The sequence below is a fragment of the Rhinopithecus roxellana genome, chromosome 3, assembly GCF_007565055.1.
Source record: "Rhinopithecus roxellana isolate Shanxi Qingling chromosome 3, ASM756505v1, whole genome shotgun sequence".
NCBI classification, from domain to species: Eukaryota; Metazoa; Chordata; class Mammalia; order Primates; family Cercopithecidae; genus Rhinopithecus; species Rhinopithecus roxellana.
Window position 1 is genome coordinate 14,574,333 of NC_044551.1, and position 24,457 is coordinate 14,598,789.

Sequence of the window (24,457 nt, forward strand, 5' to 3'; positions counted from 1 at the left end):
CGAGGGGCCCAGGGTCTCACTGCTTGGTGTGAGCAGACCAGGTGCTGCCCCGGGGCCCCTGCTCCCGCTGAGCTCCCTGGACTGGGGTGGGGGCCGATGCCTGTGCTCCAGGGAGCTGTACCTGGCAGGTGTACACCTGCACCTGGCTTCGTGCAGGTGTGGGTGTGCGGCAGCCAGGGGCTCTGACACTGTGGGGCAGAGCCAGCGTCCTTTTTGTTTGCCTCAGTTCTTCCTCCCCGGGGGCACTGGCTCACCTGTGTGCGTTTGTGCAGGGGGAGGGGTGGCCAGCGCCAGGGAGCAGCCTCCGGTTGCCCGACGGCAGTGGGTGGCTCTGCTGGCCCCAGGGCCGGGCGTCTCTGCAGATAAGGCATTAACAGTCCCTCCGCGGACGCGCCCTGCAGATCTGCTGACGGCTGGCTCCGTTCTGCCCAGGTGCGTGGGGCGAGGTGCCAAAGGTTCTCTATAAAGTGCCCGGCTCCCAGCCCACGGCCACTCGCCCTCCAGCTTCTGCCCTGCCTGCTGTGTGCGGAGCCGTCCAGCGACCACCATGGTGAGGCTCAGCCTGCCCAACCCCGGCCTGGACGCCCGGATCCCGTCCCTGGCTGAGCTGGAGACCATCGAGCAGGAGGAGTCCGGCTCCCGGCCCAAGTGGGACAACAAGGCCCAGTACATGCTCACCTGCGTGGGCTTCTGCGTGGGCCTGGGCAACGTGTGGCGCTTCCCCTACCTGTGTCAGAGCCACGGAGGAGGTAAGCTGGCCGGGCGGGGCTGCGGGCCAGGCTGTGGCCAGGGAAACTCAGACACACGCAGAGACCCTGGGCGGATGTCCTCCCCGGACCCTCGGCTCCCCAAGCACAGAAGGGAAAGGAGAAGCCGCAGGGCGTGGGGGAGCTGGGGCCCCCACCTGCCCTTGTGCCCAGTTCCTAGGCTGCTGGTGAGGAGATGGGCCTGGCCGGCACGGCCCCAGGGCTTTGTGTGAGGCTCCAAGGAGGACCCTGAGTTCCAGACTGGCAGTTCTGGAAGGTTCTGGCCCCAGGGTGGGGCCGGGGAAAGGTTGCTTCTCCCGGTACAGCCCCTCCTCGGAGGTCGCGGGGCCGAGCCCTCCTGGGCATCATCTCTTGTCCCAGCCCCACAGGCGGGCACCTGCCAGTGCAGGGGGCAGAGGAGGTAGCTGGGTTGGGGACAGGTGACCCTGCAGGAGCAGAGTGGGTGGCCAGAGCCTGTGGACTTGGGCCTGGAGGCCGGGGAGCTGCTGTGCCCACCCGACACACAAGCCTGGTGCTCCCCGTTCCTCTGGCTCCTGGGGCCGAGGTGGGCATGGCTGCTGCTAGCATGGAGGTGACATTTGTGTTCCTGCTCAGTGGCCCTAAGCATCTGAGAAGTGGCTCCCAGGCCTGGCAGGGGGCTGCACGTGAGACCCCACACTTGGGCTCAGCCTTGGGCTCAGCGAACCCCACAGCTGCTGCCCCCACAAACCTGCTGCTTTCTCGGTGGAAGGTCCAGGAGGGCCTGGCGCCCTCAGGAAACAGGCTTCCTGCTGCCCTGGGGCAGCTCATGGTGGGCCGTGAGGGTCTCAGCCTCCGTTTAGAGCCCTCCCTCGGTGGGCCCTGTTTTTTCTCACCATGGAGAGCTGCTGTCTCTCACACGGGCTTTGTGATGGGAAGGTTTTAAAGAAAAACAGAGATGGGCTTTTCCTGAATCCGTTTCGCCTCCAGCGTTGTCGAGGAGTTGATCATGGCCTTGCGGGGTGAGCGCTTCACGAACCTCTGGTCCAGCCGGCACTTCCCACTGGAGGCAGGGCGGGGTCCTCGGCCACTGCAATGCTATAGTCCCTGACAGTCCCCAAGTCTCAGCTCACCAAAGCCTCAGGGACTTCCTGGCCACTGTCCTCACTCCCTCCCCCAGGGCCCTGTCCTATGGGGAGGGGGAGGATCCCTGCTCTGACCCACACCCCAAGTTTGTTTAGCTTGGAGGAGAAACTGAGCCACAGGTACTGGGGACGGAGGGGCAGACGCATGCCTCCTGGGAAGAGGAGGGGGTGGGACTGCCCCAGCCTGCCTGGGAAGTTACTTGTCTTTGCACAGACGGGCAAGTTCTAAGATGTAGGCTTGGGTGGGAATCTGATGGGGCTCCCAGTACCTCAGATAGTCCCCACTCTGACACTGAGAGACCAGCCGCTGTGCACGGTGGAGCCTGGGAGCAAGCAGCTTTCAAGCAGCGGGTGCTGGCGCCACACCCTGGGCCATGCTGGGGTGGGCAGGTGTGGGCAGCGGGCTCTGGGCAGGCAGGCCCAGGTGAGGAGGGCCGAGTTGCTGGGGTGGGCAGGTGCAGGCAGTGGGCAGCGGGCTCCAGGCAGGCAGGCCCAGGTGATGAGGGCTGAGTTGCTGGGGTGGGCAGGTGCGGGCAGCGGGCAGCGGGCTCCAGGCAGGCAGGCCCACGTGAGGAGGGCCGAGCCGGGCTCTGGGATGTGCTGGGTCTCAGACAGTCCCGCTCCTGGGGTGGACACCAGCAGGCCCTTCTCCCCAGACCCCAGACAAGCTGCCGCTGACCTGGCCTTCTGCTGGGCCACCAGGTCACCTGCTAGACTCTGAGGGCCACTGTCACCTGGGCCCCCATCAGCTGCAACATCGCAGGGGGCTCCACAGGGTTCTGGCAGTCCTCCCGGCCTGGAGGAACCCCGTGCCTTTTGGTCACACTGTGGGGGCTGACCAGGACCCCACACACCAGACCACCAGCCTGAAACAGCTGAAGCCTGCATTGCAGCCGGAGGGACTCGGGCCAGCAGGGCAGCGCACTGAGAATGGGAGACGGCTCTGCAGGCCACTGGGTTTCCCACCAGGGCACTCATCTCCTGGTGAATCTAATCGGGGCTGCAGCTCTGCTCCCAGGGAGCTTTCAGGGAGGCAGCTGAAAGGACCCAGGGACACAGGGTCCCCTCCTCCGGCTCTTGGGGCCTCGTGGGTGCCAAAACAGTGGAGCAGGCAGCATCCCCGGGAGGCCGCACCCACAGACAGCGCGCCCTCTCTCTATGCATCTTAGTGAGGGCTCCAGCATGCACGCCGTGTCAGTGACACCAGATTTCCTAATTTATGCGGGTCATCGAGACCAAATCGAGGGGAAGCAGGCAGCCGGGTCCTCCTGCCTTCCCTCCTGGAAGCCTCCTGAGTGTTTGGGATTGTCCTTCGAGGTTAAAAACCATTACGCCTGCGAGTCTCCTGTGTCTTAACAGATTTTGCCATCCTTGGAGAGCCTGTGCCAGGTGGGCAGGTTCAAGAGACCCTTTCCCGATCAAGGGCATTTCCAAACTCAGCCGCCACTCACCTGAGCCAGCTCAAGGGCGCGCTGTGCCCGGGTGTTCTCACCTGGGAAACGGGTGTGATGGCAAAGCCCCCCTAGGGTGGTGTTCAGGTGGGGGGCGGGTGTGCAGGAACAGCAACCGAAAGCCGTGAGATGTGGTCAGCCAGGGCTCACCCCGCTCACCCCCACCTGGGAGCACCACGTCCCCACGGCAGGGCCCCACAGTGCCGGCGGCCCAGGCGGAGACGCATTCACGCTCCCCTGGGTCTGTCCAGAAACCTCGGCTGCCCCGTGTATCCCCGTCAGTGGCTGCTGACAGAGCCCATCCCACAGCTGGCCCCTCAGGGGCTGCCCCCCAGCTCCTCTACACACGGCAGTGACAGTGCCCGTGAGAGAGGCGGGAGCCTGAGGAGCTACCCCTTCAAGGACCGTGTGGCCCCAGTACAGCTGTTTCCGGCTGTTTCTTCTTTGCTGCTCAGCACCTGGCCCCGGGTCAGCTTTTTCCTCAGTCCGTCTACAGCTATTTCTTAGCAAAAATCCAGGCAGCATTTACTTGGTGCCACAAACACCACCTGCTGGAGAGAGAAAAAAGGGGAAGCTTAGTCCCTGCATGAGAACAGCAGCTCCCTCCTCCCCCTCCTCCCTCTCCTGGTTTCCCACTTAGGACAGACAGGAGGAACTGTGTTTCTGTGCCCAGTTTCTCTTTCCCTCTGGCTGCTTTCCATCTGGCCACGTTCCCCCGCCCCATTCTCTCGGTTACCTGCTTCCACCTGAGTGAGCCAACGTCTGCAGCGCAGCAGAGAGGCCTGGTTTCCAGGGACCTTTGCAACCACATCCAGGCGCCCTGCACTGCCCCATCAGGTGAAGCCACTCAGTGTTGCCTGGGTGCTGGCAGCCCCTTTCTCCGTCTCTCCTTCCTCTGCGCCTCACCCCACACTAGGAAGAAGTCGCTGGGTTTAAAAGACAAATATTCGTGTTCTGGTGGCTTTAATTGTCAAGAATGCTTGGCTTTCCTTGCGTTTCTTGCGGCAGGACAGCCCCCTTCACTGGGAGCAAGGGAGGGCCCGGCTGCCTCCGGGCTGCGTTTGGGGTAGAGTGGTTGTGTGCCCCCCAGTTCTCTCTGTTCACGGCTCCATGCTGAGCCTGAACCCCAGGGGTCGGGGATTTGAGGGTCTCCTGCCCCAAGGAACTTTCAGAAAGGAGAGCCACCAGGAGCAAGGGCAACAACTGAGACTCTCAGAAGAGGGGACACCCTGGTGGGGTTTTCAAGGATGAGTAGGAGTTTTCTCAATGGAGATGGAGTGGAAGGAAGACCCAAGCATTTAGGGTTAGGGCATAGTGGAGGGAAGGGAGGAGATGGAGGACGTTTGGGATCGTGCACTTGCTTTTTCCCTGGTAGTTTTGTCTGGAAGAGTTTCAAATCAAGCTCTTGGGAAAAATAATTAGAGGAGTGAATCTTTTCCTATTTTAACCCAATGAGCAGGCCCTGCTGAGGTCTTGGGTGTCCCTGCAGGTGAGCCTGCAGCCTCCACCCCCTCCCATAGGGAACCTGCTGGTGGGCATCTTCTGCACCCGGCCTTGGGAACCCACTGGTGGGCGTCTCCTGCACCCAGCCTGGGGAACCTACTGGTGGGCGTTTCCTGCACCTGGCTTTGGGGACCGGCTGGTGGGCATCTCCTACACCTGGCTATCATTCCCCTCTGCCTTTCATCTCACGATGAATCCAGCATCCTGCCAGCCCACCCTACACACCTGGCTCTCCTGGAATTCCCCACCTACAGCTCCTGCTTCTGAAGGAACCTGTCCCCGGAGCCCCAGCTCAGAGAGAGGGACCTGTGCACCGGCCAGGACCTGTGTGGGGATAGAGGCCTCAGGCTCCAGAGGGCCCTGTTCCACCCAACAGGCAGGCACCAAGTGGACAGAGGGAGGAGGAGAGAGAAGAGGCTCGGTGTTAAACTGGGAGAGGGAGGAGTGAGAAAGGCTGGCGGGGGACAAGTAGGGAAGTCACGGCCGCCAGTACCTGGCTCCTCCCTCCCGCCTCTACCCACCCCTCCCTCCTCTCTCTCTGTGTGTCTCTCTCCATGGCCCTGTGTCTATTTCTCTCCTTCTCTGTCTCTCTCTGTTTCTGTCTGTGTGTGTGTCTCTCTGTCTCTTTCTCTGTGTCTCCATCTCCCTCTCTGTGACTCTGTCTCTGTATGTCTGTGTGTATCTCTGCCTCTCTCCCTGCTTCCCTCTCTGTCTCTCTTTGTGTCTCTGTCTCTCTGTGTCTCTGTCTTTGTGTGTGTCTCTGTCTCTCACACACGTGCAGTGCCATCCCCTGAGGATGGTAGTTTGGGGTCTGACAATGCCCTGCTGGCTAGGGAGACAGTGGCTGAGTCGGGGAAGGGAGGCAATGGGGAGGGAATGGGGGGAGCTCAGGGTTTAAGAGATTTGGTGGGAGAAGAACAAATGGAACACGTGTGTGGGGAAGCAGAGTGAGGGTGCCCAGCCTGGGGGCGGGAGGATGATGGGGCTTGGCTCTGCTGGTGCGGAGGGTGCAGGTGGGCGGGTCACGCATCCTGTCTGAGAGGCCCCAGGGACACGCAGCGTAAGGAGGGGCTGCTGCTGGGACCCCAGTGTCATGTGAGCAGCCCCACAGCCCTCCATCTCGGGGTCAGTTGCCACGGGACAGAAAGTGGCCCAGGAGACAGGACCCAGGTTGGGATCAGGCTCACGGGGGTTTAGGACCTGCACAACCCCAGGCTCTTCAGCCACAGCTGTGTTTGGAATTCTTGCGCTGTTGCAGCTGCTGACCCCGGTCCCAAAGGCTGTCGGCTTCGCTGTGCTCACCCCGGCTGCAGCGCGGGCCTTCCGTCCAGCCTGGGGCAGGTGCGACGGGAGCTGCTTCCGCGTCCCCATAGCAGGGTGCTCGGGTTCAGGTAGGAGACGCACTGCATGGTGTCAGGCCAGCCTCGGAAGCCGGGCCCCGTGGCCTGCACTCCTCTCTCCTGTTCCCTGACCCTTGTCCTTCTCCACCTTTGGGCGAAGGACCCACCGGTGTCCGCACTGCCCTGGCTGGATGGGAGCCCTGCCAAGGTCGTGTCCCTCCTCGCCCTCTGCCAAGCACCTTGGGCACCGTCACGATGCCCAGGAGTGGCTGCAGCTCATCCTGTGTGTGTAGCCTTGGGGCCTTGTAGCTGAGCTGGGAGGCTGTGCGTCTACCTGCAGAGGAGTGGTCAGGGCCGCCCGCTTGGTCAGGCGAGTGGAATTCGTGGGCGCGGCCAGGCCCCTTCTCCGGGTACTGAGCTCTGAGAGGAAGCCGACCTATGCTTTTCAGCTTTGGTTTTCCGAAAGAGACAGAATTTAAAGACATGAGGAAATGTGAGTGTGAAATCCTTCTAAGCATCTGCGATTTTTCCTGAATCTCTTCTCCCGGTCCCAGGCTGACTCTGAGCCTCTACGACTGATGACCGCAGGAGCCACGTGGCTTCCTCTCAGGGTCAGCACATCCCTATCTTTTATCCAGTTCAAACCAATGTTCAAACAAACAACTCTCCAGCCAGTCGAAACCCTAAAAGCGGCCCTCGTTTAGACTGTGAGTGATCTCTCTCAGTGCCTGGACAGTCCCACTTTGCTGCTACCGTTGTAGCCCAGACTGAATGACTACATTTTCACAAAGATTAAATAGCATCATATGTCAAAGGTGATTTTTCACTGTTCCAAATCAGAGAATTAGCCCCAGAATGATGGCTGAAGCTGTCCTTTTAGGGCAAAGAGGTAGCAGAGCGGAGGTGGGTAGATCCCCATAAGACAAAACCATTGTCACAGCAGAAGCAGAAATGTCTCAACGTAGTTCTCCTTTTTGCAATTTTTTATTGTTACTGAATCATATATGTAAAATTTGCCATTTTAATCATTTTTACATGTACACTTCAGTGGTATTAAAGACACTCACAATGCCATGTAACTAGCACCTGGACCCAGGTCCATCTTTAGAACTCTGTCTTAAGAACCAAAACGGTCCCCACTAAACCCTAACACCCCACTGAGGCCACACATGATTGCCAGGAAACAGTCCCTCCCCACAGGCATGCCAAATCCACAGAACGTTCATTAAGCCAAGGAAGGATGTGGCAGGTGCAGCCGGCACAGGTGGGGCAGGGGCGGGCACGCTGCTGTTGGAAGCCCCTGACTAGACAGGCAAAAGCAGCTCCTCCGTGGGACCCCTGGACTGCCAGGGGGTGGGCAGGGAGGTCGACTCACAGGCAGCGGCTGTGGTTGCAGGTTGGTCAGTGCACTCAGGGCATGGACCACACCTCCCTTAACAACCACAATGTCCCAAGGTCCCACAGGCGACCTCAGCCTGTGTGATGGTCAGGAACGGCCAGGTGCCCAGCAGTGCTTTCAGAACGTGGAGTCAGCTCTGGCCCTGATCCCATGGACTGGCTGCTCCATCTCAGCTCTGTTCCCCCCGGTGGGCCAGCCACAGGGGCTGCAAGGTGCTGTGAATGGCTGCTCCTGAGGGAGGCCTTCCTGCTGCCCGGGCCAGCTCTCAGGTGTGGTGGACTCCTCCCAGTTGCAGGAGCCTTCATGATCCCGTTCCTCATCCTGTTGGTCCTGGAGGGCATCCCCCTGCTGCACCTGGAGTTCGCCATCGGGCAACGGCTGCGGCGGGGCAGCCTGGGCGTGTGGAGCTCCATCCACCCAGCCCTGAAGGGCGTAGGTGAGTGCCTCGGAGCCATTCCACCTGGGCCCAGGGGTCACCTCTGCCTCGGAGCCACTCCACCCGGGCCCAGGGCTCGCCTTGCCGGTCTCAGCGCCCCTGCTCTGACTTCCTTGTCTGTTTCTAGGTGAAACAAAGGTCCCAGGTTCATCTCCTGGAGGCCTTTGGAAACTCCAGGCCACTCCTGGTCACCAGGAACCAGACAGGCCAGCAGAGGCCGCCCGAGTCCCTGCAGCCCAGGGCCCAGGAGGGTCCAGACTCTGGACAGCAGAGTGACCCCTCAAGCCCTCCCCAGGGTGGCACTCAGCAAGAGCCCAGGGCCCAGGAGGGGGCGCCAGCCACTGCCCTCCCAGCCTCCTGTGCCCACTCCCCCACATCTAGTGAGGAGGTCCCCAGCGCGGACACCCCCAGACATAGTCATTCATTGATAAACTCTGGGGCCCAGGAGCAGACCCAGTGCAGCCTCACCAAGAGGACACGGCTCATTAAGGCCTCAGAATATGGGCAGGCAGTGAAAGACGGAGGAGGAAAGAGCAGGGTCCACTCCAGAAAGGGGTCTGAGTCCAGGAAGCACCTGCCCTTCAGAAGCCTGCAGGCCTGGAGCAGAGCCCACACCCTCATCCCAGCCTCTCCCTGAGTCTCCAAGGCCTCCCTCCAGGCCCAGGGCAGAGCCCACACCCTCATCCCAGCCTCTCCCTGAGTCTCCAAGGCCTCCCTCCAGGCCCAGGGCAGAGCCCACACCCCATCCCGGCCTCTCCCTGAGTCTCCAAGGCCTCCCTCCAGGCCCAGGGCAGTGCCCACGCCCTCTCCTGAGTCTCCAAGACCTCCCTCCTCTCTCTCTCTGTCTCTGTCGCTCTCTCTTTCCCCTCCTATTTTCTCCCTTCCCCACCTTTTCCTCCCCCCACTCTCTCTCCCGCTCTCATTCCCCTCTCTGTCTTTTTTCTTTCCCCCTCCTATTCTCTCTGTCTCTTCCCTGCTCTCTGTGTCTCTCTCTTCCCCGTCTCTGTCTCTCCCTCTGTCTCTCTTACCCGTCTCACACTCACATATTCACAGCACACATTTGGTTTTTGAGTTTGAAACTTTGATAAAGCGTGTAGTACACAGCACACTCTCCATCCTGCCTAGTTGTCCCCAAATAATTGAGAAGATTCCCCTCTGCAGTTCCTGCTGTCTCCCCTCTCAGGAGTCCTCCACAGGGAAGGTTTTCCTGAAGCCCACCCACCTGTCCTGGGCACGGGGGCTTCCTGGTTTGGGGCAGGGCCAAGTGGGCAGTCTCCCCAGCCCATAGGCAGCAACCAGGCTACTGGTACATCAAAAGTTCTCTGCCAAGGCCGTGGCCTAGATGCACCTGCTGGAGGCTGCACTGGGCAGGTGAGACCCATGCCTGGGGCGAGCCAAGCAGGCATGTGCCAGGAAGGTGTGAGCTGGGAAGGCATATGCAGGGGAGGCGCATGGAGGGGAGGTGTGTGCAGGGCAGGTGTGCCCCTCAGATTCTGGGTCAGCCCATCCCGGCCACACCCTGTGCCAGCCCTGGGACCTCCTGCTCAGAGTGGGGACGGGCAGCCAGAGGAGGGCGTGCCCCAGCCCCAAGCCTCAGCAGTAGCATCCCTGCAGGCCTGGCCTCCATGCTCGTGTCCTTCATGGTGGGCCTGTACTACAACACCATCATCTCCTGGATCATGTGGTACTTCTTCAACTCCTTCCAGGAGCCTCTGCCCTGGAGTGAGTGCCCACTCAACGAGAACCGGACAGGTGAGTCCTTGCAAGCAGCCCTGTCCATCTCACCTGTGGGGCCGCTGTGCCTCTCCTAGCAGGCACATGGCCTCACGAAACTTAGGTCAGTTGTGGCAGAAACCAGAGCCCCAAGGCAACAGGGCATCAAAGAACGGCAGCGCCAGAGAAAAGGCCTTCAAAGTGGTGGCTCTTTTGTCGGGGGTGTGGTGGAGGATGAGGCCCTTGGGGGAAAGTGTGGGAGCCCAGCAGGGGCTGTGCCCACTCTGAGGGCCCGTGGTCACCAGCCTGGAGTCCGGGGCTGCTGGGAGGCTGCTCCCTATTCTCCAGGAAGGGACGTGGTGTCAGGACTGCCGCCTTCCACCCCACGCATCCCTGCGTTGCTCTGCTCAGGTGGGTCTGTCCTGCCCATGTGGGCCCTGCACTGCCCTCTCACCCCGGCCCTTCCAGAACCCTCTTGCCCAGAGAGGGAGCGTAGGGGACAGACCCTCTACGTGTGACATGCAGTCAGCTCACGGCGATTCACAAGTGGCCCTGGGGCCTGAATGGCTTGGTCAGCACCGGCTTCTGGTCTGACCAGCACAGCGGGGCCAGCGGGACTTCCCTGCATGCTGCTGTTCTGTTGAGGCCAGCAAGACGGCCCCTCAGGTCAGAATAAGACAGGTCCTCTCACGATACGTGCAACCCTCACTGCACTCTGGGACTGTCGGGGCCCTTTCCTGCCTCTGGGGGTGTGGGGTCCTCTGGAATTAGACCACTTCCTCCTTAGAAGGGTCTCAGGTGGTTCCCCAAGCCCAGAGAGGCCCACGGTGGCGAGAGTGTGTGGAGTGGGCAGTTGCAGGCGAGGGCCCCCGCCCAGGAGCGCAAACGCTCTGAGGCCGCCAGACTTGCACAGAGAAGAGGGAGCAGCGTGAGGCCCAGGGTGCACCTGAATGTTGGGACTGGAGCCTTCTAACCAGTGCACCTGTGTAGGCATGTGTGCTCGTGTGCTCAGAAAGGCGTGTGCATACATGGGGTGTGCAGGTGTGTGTACCAGATGGGTATGCAAGGGTGCAGCTGTGCATGTGTGCTGTGTGTGCACATATGCCTGTGTGTGCAATGTGTGTGCACACGTGTTAGGCATGTGTGCTCGTGTGCTCACAAAGGTGTGTGCGTACGTGGGGTGTGCAAGCGTGTGCACCAGATGGGTATGCAAGGGTGCAGCTGTGCATGTGTGCTGTGTGTGCGCATATGCCTGTGTGTGCAATGTGTATGCACACATGTGTGTGCACGTGAGCATGTGTGCTGTGTGCATGTGCATGTGTGGGGTGTAGAGGTACATGTACCAGATGTGCACGTGAGGATACAGTCATGCTTGTGTGCTGTATGTCTACATGCATGTGTATGCACGTGAGCATGTGTGCCTGTGTGCATGTGTGTGCTTTGTGTGTCCGTGCATGTGTGTGCATGTGAGCACGTGTGTCTGTGTGCATGTGCATGTGTGGGGTATGCAGGTGCATGTACCAGATGTGCACACGAGGGGGCAGCTGTGCGTGTGTGCTGTGTGCGTGTGTGCTTGTGCATGCACGTGAGCATGTGTGCCTGTGTTCATGTGCACGTGTGGGTGTGTCACTGGTGTCAAGGCCTCTGGAGCAGCTGGCATGTCTTCCAGATCAGGGCCTTCCATTTTCCTCCCTTGGGGGGCCCGCACCCTGAGGTGTGTGAATGGCCCTCTCCCCAGGGTACGTGGACGAGTGTGCCAGGAGCTCCCCTGTGGACTACTTCTGGTATCGAGTGACGCTCAACACCTCCACGTCCATCAGCGACTCGGGCTCCATCCAGTGGTGGTTGCTGCTGTGCCTCGCTGGTGCATGGAGCGTCCTGTACATGTGCACCATCCGCGGCATTGAGACCACCGGGAAGGTACTGCGTGGGCCCGGCGAGGCTGCAGGTGCTCCAGAGGGCAGGTGTGGGCAGCCCTGCATCCAGCCGGCTGCACTCTAAAACCCAGCTCTGGGGGTCCCGGGCTCTGCCTTTCCCCAGACCCCACCGAGAGAGCTGCCTTTGCCCTTCGGCTCACTGGCCTGGGCGGGTGGGGCCCTGCCTGCCCTGGGTTTCCTGAAATGACCAGACTTGGGGCCCCAGGAACTTGGCGTTGGCCCACACGACACTTAGCGTTGTGTAGGAGTAATACTAACTACTGGAAAGAGACGACGACGACGATGATGATAAAATAGGAAGGTGGAAATGGAAGAGTGAGGCTTGATCTTCCCTACATGGGAATCTTTGGTGCGAGGTCCAGAGCAGCCAGCCCGTTCTCCTGGTGGGCCAGCAGCCTGTGAGGCCCTGACCCCCTCCCAACTCATCCCATATGCCCCGCCCCCTCAGGCCCGGAACGCCCCCGGCCCCCCCCGCCCTATCCCACATGCCCACACCCTGCAGGCCCTGTCCCCATCCCCACCCATTCCACATACCCGGCCCCCCGCAGGCCCTGCCCACCAACCGCCACCGGTCCCACATGCCCCACCCCCCGCAGTCCTGGGCCCCCTTCCCCACATGCCTCAACCCCCACGGGCCCGGCCCCCCTCGCACCGTTCCACACACCCGGACTCCACAGGCCCGGCCCCTCATCCCCATCCATTCCACATCCTCCGCCCCCTACAGGCCCTGCCCCCCACAGCCCCTGCCCCTATCCCCACCTGTCCCACATGCCCTGCCCCTCACAGGCCTGGCCCCCTCCCCACCCTTCCCACATGCCCCACCCACCATCCACCTGGTCCCCCTTTCCCACATGCCTCACGCCCCGCATGCCTGGCCCCCTCCCTTCCCATCCCACATGCCCCGCCCCCCTGCAGGCCGTGTACGTCACCTCCACGCTGCCCTATGTCGTCCTGACCATCTTCCTCATCCGAGGCCTGACGCTGAAGGGCGCTACCAATGGCATCGTCTTCCTCTTCACGCCCAACGTGAGTCCGCAAGGCTGCCCTGGGCCAGACCCTGGGAGAGGCCTGGCTGCCCTGTGCCCCTGCCAGCCTCAATACCAGCTCTCTCACCCATGGGGACGGGCAGGCTGCTGCCCGACCAGTCCCAGGGCCAGCGAGGGCAAGGCCTGTCCCTGGGGCCCGGGGCAGCTCCTGGGGGCGTGGCTTTGCCCCTGTGAGCTGACGGAGCCCCCACAGGGAAGGAACTAGCTGCTACCCCAGGGGGGCCGTGGCCTGTCCGGACCACCCCGATAGCCTTGACCCTCCCCAGACTCCCTGGGACCACACTCTCCCAGGTCCCCATGGCCCCATCCACACCGAGAGTGGCTGAGGGTCTCCATGTGGTGCAGGTCACGGAGCTGGCCAACCCGGTCACCTGGCTGGACGCGGGTGCACAGGTCTTCTACTCCTTCTCCCTGGCCTTCGGGGGCCTCATCTCCTTCTCCAGCTACAACTCCGTGCAGTGAGTGTGGGCGTGACGGGCCTCAGTTTCCCTCTCAGTCCTGGGGGGATCTTGCTGGGAGGGTAAAAGACAAGGTGGAAAGTGCTCTGTGGCTATGTGGCCAGGGCCTCCCTGCCCCGATGGGCCCATTCCCTCCTGCTTAGGGACCATGTGAGCTGAGTCTAGAGTATAGCATGTGGAGGAGGGGCAGGTCTCCCTTCGAGGACGGCCAGGAACCTGAGGCCTGCAGCTTTCCCCACACCCGTCCCTCCACAAGCCTGGTGCAGGCCTCTCCTGTGCTCTCCCCAGTTCCCTGCTCCATGCCCACATCACTCCCAGCCCACCCCTGGGCATCCCAGGCCCCCAGACATGTGGCACCCCCGATGACCTCCACGTCCCTGACCAAGGTCTGATCCTTCCACTGCCCCTTCCCCACATAGCCACTGCGCATACCCTGGAGTCCCCAGCAGCGTCTGGGAGGAGCACAGCTGGTGTCAGTTCATTTCCACTCACATTTATGAAGCACCTACTGTATGCCCAACCAGGTGCATCAGGGCCCGCCCATAGTGACCTGCGGCTCTGCAGGTTGACAAGCAAGCGCAGAAATTGTCCTGTGTGCAGTGACCAGAATTTCAGAGCAGAAGGGACTGGGGGTGAGGGAGGACTCCTGGGGTCAGGGTGGCCCTCCAGGCTAGGAAGGTGCGATTGAAGTCAGACACAGGGGACCCTCAGTGCAAGGGGGCAGGGCCTGGGCAGGGAGGGCGGGGCCTGGGTGTGAGGGGCGGGGCTGGGCAGGGAGGGCATAGCTGAGGCGTGGCTGGGGCTTGGCAGGTGTAGAGCCCAGGCAGGGAGGGCTGGGGTGCAGAGAGAGGTGCACTTGGAGGCACGTGCAGGATGGGGTTGGGGGCAGAGAGGGTGTTGGAGGGACAGGAAGGACCCTGGAGTCATTGTGTGAGCACTGGGTGGAGCAGTGAAGCCCCACCCAGGCCTCAGGAGCTTCCCTGGGTGCTGAGGGCAGGTGCTAGGAGGGCCCCTGAGCACTGCAGGCAGCTGGGGCAGGGCCAAGGCAGGATTGAGGACTCTGACTTTTTTGTGGAGTGGCTAAGGTGGAATTGAGGGTGAATTATTTTTATAACAGCTTTATTCAGAAAACTTGTATACCACACAATTCCCCCATCTGGAGTGCCCAGTTCAGTGGTCTTAAGTACATTCACAGAGTTGTGAAGCCAGTCATCACCACTGTCCAGTTCTAGAACATTCCAGTCAGCAAAAGCCCCACATATGTGAGCAGCTGCTCCTCATTGCCCTGTCCTCCTGCCCTGGGTGAGCACTGATGCGCTGTCTGCCTCTGTGGCTGTGCCTGGTCTGGACATTTCCTGCGAATGGGGTGGCTACATTGCCACAGCCTTATGTCTGATCCTTTCATGGGGCACGACATCCTCAAGGCTCATCCCATCACAGCTGGTGTCAGAGCGCCATTGTTGTTTAGGGCTGAGCAATATTTCATGGTGTGCGTGGACTACGGTTTGTGCATCATCCATCCGTGGATATTTTGGTGTGCGTGGACTACGGTTTGTGCACCATGCATCCGTGGACATTTTCCATGTTTTGGCTATCGTGAGTGATGCTGCTGTGAGCCCGTGTGTATGCATTTTTGAGGATGCACGCTTTCATTCTCCTGGGTGTGCACCTAGGAGTGTAGTTGCCACGTCATATGGGCCTCTGTGTGCAGTCCTTGGAGGAGCTGTCAGGCTGTTTTCCACAGTGGCTGCACCACTCACATTCCCACCAGTGTGTAGGAAGCTCCAGTTTCCCCACATCTTCACCAATGCTTATTATTATCTGACTTTTGTTTCTGGCCATCCCAGCAGGGATGTGGTGAGGTCTCACTACAGTTTGATTGGCATTTCCCTGAGGCTAACACATTTGGGTTTTGATGGAAGCATCTGGAAGGATGGTGTCAGCATCAGCCAAAACAGGAAGGGTGGAGTGAGCTGGCTGGGTTGGGTCAGAGAGGTTGGGGCTTGAGTTCAGCACACACTGAGCACAGGGTGCCTTTAGGAAATGGTGAGGTCTCAGCTGCCGAGCAACTGGACAGGACGCCTAGGGTGGGGGCTGGGGGAGAACGGGTGTGATGTCTTTGGCCTGGAGCTGTCCCTAGAGGCCTGATGGAGGTTACCGCAGGCACGAGATGGGGAGGGAAGAGACCTGAGCTCTATAACCAGAGTGGTCTGGGGAGTCAGGAGCAGTCAGAGCCCCAGGCAGCCCCTAAGCTGAGACCAGGTCAGCAGGGGACCAGGCGCTGTCCTGGGGCCACCTCTGCATCCCCTGAGCCTGCTCAGAGTGGAGCAGGGGCTCCGGCTGCCTTGCTGTGTCACTCAGTGGCTCAGCCTCTCGCTCCTGGGGCTGGCGCTCTGGGTGGGATGCGGGTGCTGCCCTGTGCTGTGTTCTGACCCGGGGCCTCATCGCCAGCCGCCATGACACTGGTCTTGTCTGCAGCAACAACTGCGAGAGGGACTCGGTGATCGTGTCCATCATCAACGGCTTCACATCGGTGTACGCGGCCATTGTGGTCTACTCCATCATTGGGTTCCGCGCCACACAGCGCTATGATGACTGCTTCAGCACGTGAGTGGCTGTCCCACCATCCAGGTGCCTTGGGATGCGCCTCCAGGAAGCCTCCCAGGCTCTCTGGCCCCAGCTGGCCATCAGCCTCGATCTGACCCACAGGAACATCCTGACCCTCATCAATGAGTTCGACCTGCCTGAAGGCAACGTGACCCAGGAGAACTTTGCAGAGATGCAACGGCAGTGCAATGCCTCCGACCCCGCGGCCTACGCGCAGCTGGCGTTCCAGACCTGCGACATCAACTCCTTCCTCTCGGAGGTAGGCCCATTCCGGAGCTCGAGGCAGGGAGAGGACCCCCCTTGCTGGCACCTCAGAGTCCAGCCACCCCTGGGCCCCTGGCCTGTGGAGGACACAGATGCTGAGCTTCCGTCGGGAGGCCCAGCTCCCACGGTCTGCTCTGCCTGCTGTCCGTCTGGGGTGCTGGTGTCTGCCAGGCCACGAGATTTCACTTCTGAGGCTTCTGTTACACTCAGAGGCAGAGGCTCAGAGGCAGAAGCTGGGGAACACCATGGGCTGCCCCTGCATTCTTTCCCATCAAACACGCGAAACACTGCCTGGGGCCATCAGGGATAGATGTTCACAATAACTTCCATCAACATGGAAAGAGTTTGTGTAGCTGTTTTTGAACTTGTGAGGCCACCAGGACAGGTTTTATTTTGGACCAGCTGGCACGTCTTAGTCACGCTGATACTGAGGATACTCCATGTGACCAGCACTTTTGAATACTATTTCCATAGTTAATGGAGTTTAGATGCTGTTACAATTAAAGGTCGACATTTGCTGATTTTAATTATGCAGGTTTCTTTTGGGGAGCCACCCCATATTTTGCGGGCATTAGGCACTTCAGGACCCAGCGCTGCTACTCCAGTGGCCGCGGGGAGAAAGCTGGGCAGAGTGAGCCATTTCCGCGCCAGCTGGAGCCAGGCAGAGGGCTCTGTGGCCTCTCTCAACCCTATTCCACCAACTGCAGGAGGCCTCCAAGTGCAGGATGCGCAGGCAGGAGGGACCCAGTAGGGCCGTCCCGGTCTAAATGTCTTTTTTAAAAGCAACTTTAGTGAGGTATAATTATGCACCATGAAATTCACCCATTTGCAGTGACTTGCACAGCCATGTGCAGCACCCCGTCCGTGCCCACAAGGTTTCCGTTTGCTGTCACTCCCCACTCCTGGGAGCCCCAGGCACCCCCTCTGCTGCTCTGCCCACCTGCCTTTTCTAGAAATGCCACAGAAAGAAACCCCATGGTGCGTGATCTCATGGCAGGGCTGCCCTCAGCAGTGCCATTCCGAAAAGCACCAGAGTTGCTGCAGGTTGGCGCCTCCATCCTGGCACCTCCTCCCACCTCCTCCCACCTCCTCCCACCTCCTCCCACCTCCCACCCTGCACTGAAGAGCAGCGTGCCTTGTGTGCACATGCTGCCGCCTGCTTCTGACAATTTCCTTTTAAACTCTTCAGAGCCCTCCACAAGCCATGTCCTGCTGTGTAAGGGGTTACTCTTGTCCCTGGAACTCACATAGATGTGTTAAGCAGCATTGAAGGACCCTGTCTTCGGATGGGTCCTTGAGTCCTCCCACATCCAATCCCGGAGCCAGTACCCTGCAGGGAGCCCCACTGAGCTGAGCAGGTCCCTCAGCCTCATGGGTGGAGGTTTTCCTCCCGAGATTACGCAGCCAGGACCGCTGATCACCAGGACTGTGACGGGCCGGGGCCTGGTTCTTGGGGATGGTCTGGGACCAGACACAGGAGCAGAAGGTCAGCCCTGGGGCCTCTGGGTGGCGGCACCTTGGTGGTTCTTACCCAAGAGGCTGTCTGTGGGCACAGCCTGCTCTAACTCGGCCGTCGGCCACTTGACTTCCAAGCACATCCAGGGCATGCGTTTATTAACAGGCGACTCACGTAACACCTCGTGTACATGGCTCAGCTACACTGGATCAGGGCTATGCGGGCTGTGAGATCTCAGAAGCTCCCTGTGTTGGGAGAGCCCATCTGTGGGCGGAACGGGGCTCTGAGTGCCGCTTGGTGATGGGATCCACTTGCTGGTCGTGATGCATAGTTCAGCTTTTGAAAATACACTTTGGGCCTGAAAGACAAGATCTAGCTATTTCATGACAGCTCAGACCTGCCCGCCCCGTGCTGCATGGCTTGGCGATGCACAAGACCTCGGGCAGGGACGAGAGGGAGTCCGTGGGGGGCAGAGGCCCTGGTGACTGTGTGTGTCATCCATGCAGGGTGTGGAGGGCACAGGCCTGGCCTTCATCGTCTTCACTGAGGCCATCACCAAGATGCCGGTGTCCCCACTGTGGTCCGTGCTCTTCTTCATTATGCTCTTCTGCCTGGGGCTGTCATCTATGTTTGGGAACATGGAGGGCGTCACTGTGCCCCTGCAGGACCTCAGAGTTATCCCCCCGAAGTGGCCCAAGGAGCTGCTCACAGGTGCGTGTGCAGTCGGGTGGGGTCCCCATGGCCATGGTGTCACCTGTGGGGTGGCAGCCCCTGGGGCTGTGAACAGCTCTAGCCCCCGGCCATGTGTGCAGCCCCTGGGCGTGTGGGCAGCTCTGTTCCCCAGCCGTATGTGCAGCCCTGGGGGTGTCAGCATCTCCGTCCACCCGGCCTGCAGGCCTCATCTGCCTGGGAACATTCCTCGTTGGCTTCATCTTCACACTGAACTCTGGCCAGTACTGGCTCTCCCTGCTGGACAGCTACGCCGGCTCCATTCCCCTGCTCACCATTGCCTTCTGCGAGATGTTCGCTGTGGTCTACGTGTACGGTGTGGACAGGTAGGGGCCACAGTGGGGACAGGTGCCTCTAATGCAGAAAAGCAAGGTCACAGGGCATTCCTGTGAGGAGGACCCGGGCTGTGTTCAGGGTACAGAGGGAGAGTCCATGACCTGGGGCCTCGGCTGGCCACGGAGGCTGGTGTATACCTCTCCTGGCGGGAGCAGAGGGCATCAGCAGGCCCTGGCCTGCCAATAATGGGAACTTTGTGTTGCTGGAAGCCAGGAAGCCCGGTGGAGTCCAGACCTTGGCAGTGCCCACGCAGAGAGCCAGAGCTGCATGCTCAAGGCCACTGCAGGGCCCATGGCCAGAGATGCTCCTTGTGTGTGCTGGGGGGTGGGGAGTGCCTCATGTCCCTGGCGCTCCAGGCCTTTCTAGGGACACAGAGGCTCCAGAAGTGTGGTAGAGCCTCAGACAGGGACTCTTGGTCGGAGCCACCACTTTAGAAATAATCGGACAAGGCCAGGCACGGTGGCTCACACCTGTCATCCCAGCATTTTGGGAGGCCAAGGTGGGCAAATCACTTGAGGTCAGCAGTTTGAGACCAGCCTGGCCAACATGGTGAAACCCCATCTCTACCAATAATACAAAAATTAGCCAGGCATGGTGATGCATACCTGTAATCCCAGCTACTCGGGAGGCTGAGGCAGGAGAATGGCTTGAACCTAGGAGGTGTAGGTTGAGGGGAGATCACACCACTGCACTCCAGCCTGGGTGACAAAGTGAGGCTCCATCTCAAAAAAAAAAAAAAAAAAAGGAGAAGGAGAAGGAGAAGAAGGAGGAGGAGGAGGAGGAGGAGGAGAACAAGAGGAAGAGGAAGAAGAAGAAGGAGGAGGAGGAGGAAGAAGAAGAGGAAGAAGAAGAAGAGGAAAAAGAGGAAGAAGAAGAAGGAGGAGGAGGAGGAGGAGAAGAAGAAGAAATAATTGGACAGACTCAGTTAACATTGATCAGGCACAGCCCTGCAGGCTCCTGGCTTGGGAAACCTGTCCTGCGTCCCTGGCAGTGGGGTTTGCAGGACACAAGGGCAATAAGCTCTTCAGCACTGGATGAGTGAGGACAGAGCTCGCACCAGCCTGGGGGAGCCATGGAGAAGGCTGAGGGACACAGGGCGCGCTGGCCATGCTATTCTAACATCACACAGATATTGTCAAAGAATGTTTAGGCCCAACATGTGGGTTAGCTGCAGGCTGGTGCTGCCAGGTGTGAGGTGCATGCATAACCATCTAAATCTGGGACATGTGGGACCAGCTACTCCTCACATGCTTCTGCAGGGACCAAGGGTACTCACCTGCACACTGCAGGCCTGGGACCAGCTTCGGTGTAACCTCCCGCCTGCTCCATCCTGATTTCTGCAGACGATAAACTCCTTTGCACAGAAGAGGGTTCAGCAGAGGACGGGAATTGAGCTGTAGGGTGGGGAAGGTGTGGGATTTTCCAACTTCAGGGTGCTGCTAAGGAAGGAGAGGCTGCGGGTGTCTGGCGGCACTCCCTCCTCCAACCCCCCATTCTGCACCGGTGACCACCTCAGGTGTGGGTGTGGGCAGGGCACCTCTGACCATGGGCTTGCCGTCGAGCACTGGCTGGTGATGTCATAGGGCAGAGACAGCTGCTGGCCGTGCCCACAGATGGCTCTGCTTGAGGAGGCACCCATGGGCAGGAGTGAGGGAGGGGGCCCTGGCGAGGGGAGGCTGGGCACCTCGCAGCACAATGCCGTCTGTTCAGATAGCAGAATGCACAGAAAGCTTGGCGAGTTGAAGCCCAGCTGGTAGCAGCGACAGCTGTCTCTGGCCTTGGCAGGTTCAATAAGGACATCGAGTTCATGATTGGCCACAAGCCCAACATCTTCTGGCAAGTCACGTGGCGCGTGATCAGCCCCCTACTCATGCTGATCATCTTCCTCTTCTTCTTTGTGGTCAAAGTCAGTGAGGAACTGACCTACAGCATCTGGGATCCTGGCTACGTAAGTGCCCAGGCCATCGCCTAGGGTGGGGAGAGGAACGGGAAAGGGGAAAGGAGAACACACATCCACACACATGGAGCATGCACACACAACACACACACCCACATACATAGGCACACACGCTCACACTCAGGTGCAGTCCAGCCACCACCCCACACAACTTGCTGGTTCCCCCCTCCCTGACACCAGTGTGTCACGCCATCCCAGGAGGGAGGTCGGTGGGCTGGTAGTTGGGAGGCAGGGGAAAGAGAAAGCTGGAGGAGCCCCAGGCCACAGGACAGGAGGTAAGAGTCATGGGGTGAGGGGCCTTTGCCCCAAAGTGAACCCCGCTGGCTCCCGAGGTGCCTACTCACCCATGGGACATTCTCCCCAGGAGGAATTTCCCAAATCCCAGAAGATCTCCTACCCAAACTGGGTGTATGCGGTGGTGGTGATTGTGGCCGGAGTGCCCTGCCTCACCATCCCCAGCTATGCCATCTACAAGCTCATCAAGAACCGCTGCCAGAAGCCAGGGGACCGTCAGGGGCTGGTGAGCACACTGTCCACAGCCTCGGTGAACGGAGACCTGAAGTACTGAGAAGGCCGAGCCCACGGCGTGCCACACACTGGTGTCCAGGAAGGAGGAAACGGCAAGACCTGTGGGGTGCACCTGCATGTGTGTGAGCATGAATGTATGCTCACGTGTGTGTGTTTGTATTTTATACACATGTGCCATGTGTGCAGATGTGTGTCGTGTGTGCATCTACATGTATGGGCACCATGTGAGTGTGCACATGTGTGCATGCATATACGTGTGTACGTGTGTACATGTATGTGCCATGTGTGTAGATGTGTGTCATGTGGCATGTACATGTATGGTCACAGTGTGAATGTGCACGTGTGTGCATTCATATACATGTGTGCACGTGTGTACATGTATATTTACTGCCCATATGTGTGCGTGCATGTATATATGGACGTGCATGCCTGTGTTGTGTGTGGTGTGCATATGTGTGAACACATGTGTATACATGCACACACATGTGCTTGTATAATGGGTGTCCACATGCATGCATGTATGTATACCTGTGAGTATGTGTGTTGTGTGTGTGTGTGCATGCATGTACATGTGCATCGGTGTATATGTGCATGTATGCCTGTGTGACGTGTGTATATGTGAGCATGCGTACATGGGTGTGTGTCTGTGTATACGTGCGTGTTGTCTGTAAGTGTGTGATGTGTGCTGTGTGTGCATATGTATGTATGTACACATATGGACACGTGTGGATATGTATGCATACACTTCGATGGGACACATGCCTGCCACTCAGGGCCCAGCCGTCCTCTGTGTCCGTCCTTGCCACAGACACAGGGTGCATGTGCAGAGGCTGGGGGAGCGGACCACTGGGGACATGCTACAACCTGCACATACCCAGGGGAAGCAGAAGCTGCAGCCAGGGTGGGGGGCAGCACCTCTGTGCTTCCTCTCTGTGGATGGCAGGAGACAAAAGCACAGGTTACTGTCTTGGCTCCTGAGAGCGACTTTTGCTGCCCACCCCCACCCATCCCCTTCCCCTTGGTGTTGACCTTTGACCCGGGGGTTCCCAGGGCCCCATAGCCCTTGACCGGGAGCAGCCTCTCAGAAGCCAGAGCGGGCAGTTGCTGGCGATTCTGAGAAAATTTGGCTGCATCGTCCGGAGTCGTGCCTCCAGTCGGCCTCTGCCAAGTCTCTGCGTCCTGGCCATTGCCCAGCTTAATGAATGCCAGCCACTTAATCATTGCTCCTGCCACCACAAATGCCAGCCGTTTAATCATTGCTCCTGCCACCACAAATGCCAGCCGTTTAATCATTGCTCCTGCCACCACAAATAGATGAGCAGTTAAACAAAACTCAACTTGGCACAATCCAAGGCGAACACCACTCTGTGCACAGAGGACACGAGCTGTGTGAACTTTTAGCCAGACTTTGGAAAAGATGGGTTACAGGGTAACTCGGTCCTGGCACCATCCTTGGGCACTCTATGTGTCCAGGGCACCTTCAAGGACCATGCAGCCCCCAGAAGCCTCCAGCCCCTGCGCCACTCAGTGAAGCCCAGCCTGGCCCCTGCCCTGCCCCTATCACGGGATGGGCCCCCATTGGGGTTCGACGTTTCATCTCAGCCAAAGGCAGTCGGCACTTGGTACATCTGCTTCAACGGACAGGTCGCCTCTGCTTTCCATGGAAGAATCTGGATGCTTACATTAAACTGATGTTCTGAGAATTCCTATGGGCAGGACTGAAAGCCTGGTGTGTACTGGTGTGATGTTCCACTCACACTCGTCCCTTCCAACACCTCGTCCGGCGGTGACCGCACACACTGACAGCACCCCGTCCGGCGGTGACCGCACACACTGAGTCCTCCTACCAGCCTCTTCCACCCCTGCTGACTGTCACTGGGCCCTGGGATGGGCAAGACTCCACAGCAGCAGAGGTGGGGGGGGGGGGGAACATCACGGCCTCTGCCCCCGGCTGTGATGCCACTGAGGGGCTCGCCTGCTGATGATTTCAATAGGGTCTCACCTCATCTTTTCCTGCTCTTAGGCCCTCAGTCAAGAAAATCCCCATCAGTCACCCATTAATATGCTGCTCTGTGGCGTCTGCCTAGGAGGCCCGGCCAGGCATGCACAGGTGTGCATTGGTGTGCCCTGGTGTGACCTGGCATCCACTGGTGTACCCTGGTGTAGCCTGCCATAGGACCCTGGGTGGGAGCTCCCATCTCGTCTACATCTCCTGATTCATGCGTTGTTTCGTAGGTTTCAGTGTCTCTGTAAATGTGGTAGAAATGCAGGTTTTGTGGGCATAAAGTATACGTTTCTAAATAAATCCCTTCTATTTAATATTCTCACCCTAAAAGTTACTGTTGTCCAGACGTCAAGGGATGAGTGAGCCAGTGACCTCAGAGGGGATGGTGGGGACGGCAGGTCCAGCTCCTGCCTCCTCCTGGGGGTCTGGCTTTGGAGGTTTGCTCTGAGGAGGCCGTGGCTCAGGCCCGTGGCCTCACGGCGGAGGCCAACCAGCTCTGCTCATCTTCTTTCCTCACACTTCCTCTCACTCAAATAAGAACCTTCCAGAAATGTGTCCACCTGGGCCCCTGGCCTGGGACTCATGGATTTGGAGTTGTGGCCACACGGTTGAAGGGCGCAGTGTCCAGTGGAACTGGGAAATTGCGGGCCTGGGAGCCCTTGGCCTGTCCCTGGCAGGAGCATCTGCAGGGAGGAGCTCCAGAGTCCAGGGAGCACTGTGGGGAGCTCCTTAGAGCTGAACTCACCCGGTGTCAACTCATCAACCCTCCCCCCACGGGCGGGGGTGCCCCGAGCACAGGGGAGGACTCACCCCTCAGCCCCCTGACCCCACGCACAGTGGGTACCTGTTACCCCGTCCTGCTCAGTGGCCCGAGGGCAGCAGTGGGTGTGAGGGCAGCCCCCGGCCTCCCAAGAGCGGCCGAGAGGATCCCTGCGTGAATCTGGGCTTTGGGTGCATGCAATCTGATCTGAGTTGTTTCTGACAGTGACGGAGTGAAAATCTACAAGTATCTCAAGATCAAAAGGTTAAATAAAACATAAGAAGAAATTTAAAACAATTAAAATATGCCTCAGTCTTGGGAGTCCTGGTGTCCACAACAAAAATCATGAGGCTGTCCTTGCAAACAGTCCTCATGGTGCTGGGGGTGGTGCCAGGCCTGGCATTTGCCTGGAACACAGAGCATGAGAGAAGGAGCAGAGGACGTGGGTGCCAGGGAAGGAGCCCAATGTCGGAGCCAGGGCCTGGGCCTTAGTTACCCATTAATGACGCTCCACTGGTTTTCCTTTAAAGAAATGAGAAAAGAAAACTGCAAGGGGGCTGCTTGTGGCTTCCAAACGCCGGCAGACGCTGGAGACGGCTCTCTGGTGCTGGGTGTGGAGTGTGGCACCACCCTTGCCCTGCAGCCTGGGGCATTCAGTGGCC

The 24,457-nt window shown here is 59.4% G+C and overlaps 1 protein-coding gene across 1 annotated transcript; it reads left to right on the top strand.

Moving 5' to 3' along the window:
• Window positions 1–547: 547 nt before the first annotated feature.
• SLC6A19 (solute carrier family 6 member 19) lies at window positions 548–21,243 on the top strand. The gene is made up of 12 exons (XM_010371462.2): window positions 548–749; window positions 7,859–7,999; window positions 9,614–9,751; window positions 11,451–11,632; window positions 12,565–12,675; window positions 13,041–13,153; window positions 15,632–15,760; window positions 15,863–16,019; window positions 17,987–18,191; window positions 18,376–18,535; window positions 20,331–20,493; window positions 20,867–21,243. The coding sequence occupies exons 1-12, from the start codon at window positions 548–550 to the stop codon at window positions 21,068–21,070; spliced, it is 1,905 nt and encodes a 634-aa protein (XP_010369764.1). The 3' UTR covers window positions 21,071–21,243.
• The last annotated feature ends 3,214 nt before the right edge of the window (window positions 21,244–24,457 follow it).

What these genes read in the sequence shown, in the direction of transcription:
- SLC6A19 (XM_010371462.2), top strand. Translation starts at nt 548, where the DNA reads ATGGTGAGGCTCAGCCTGCCCAACCCCGGCCTGGACGCCCGGATCCCG. An exon ending in TCTTCCTCTTCACGCCCAAC is followed by an intron (nt 12,676 to 13,040) that starts GTGAGTCCGCAA and finishes CATGTGGTGCAG; the next exon opens with GTCACGGAGCTGGCCAACCC. An exon ending in TCAACTCCTTCCTCTCGGAG is followed by an intron (nt 16,020 to 17,986) that starts GTAGGCCCATTC and finishes TCATCCATGCAG; the next exon opens with GGTGTGGAGGGCACAGGCCT.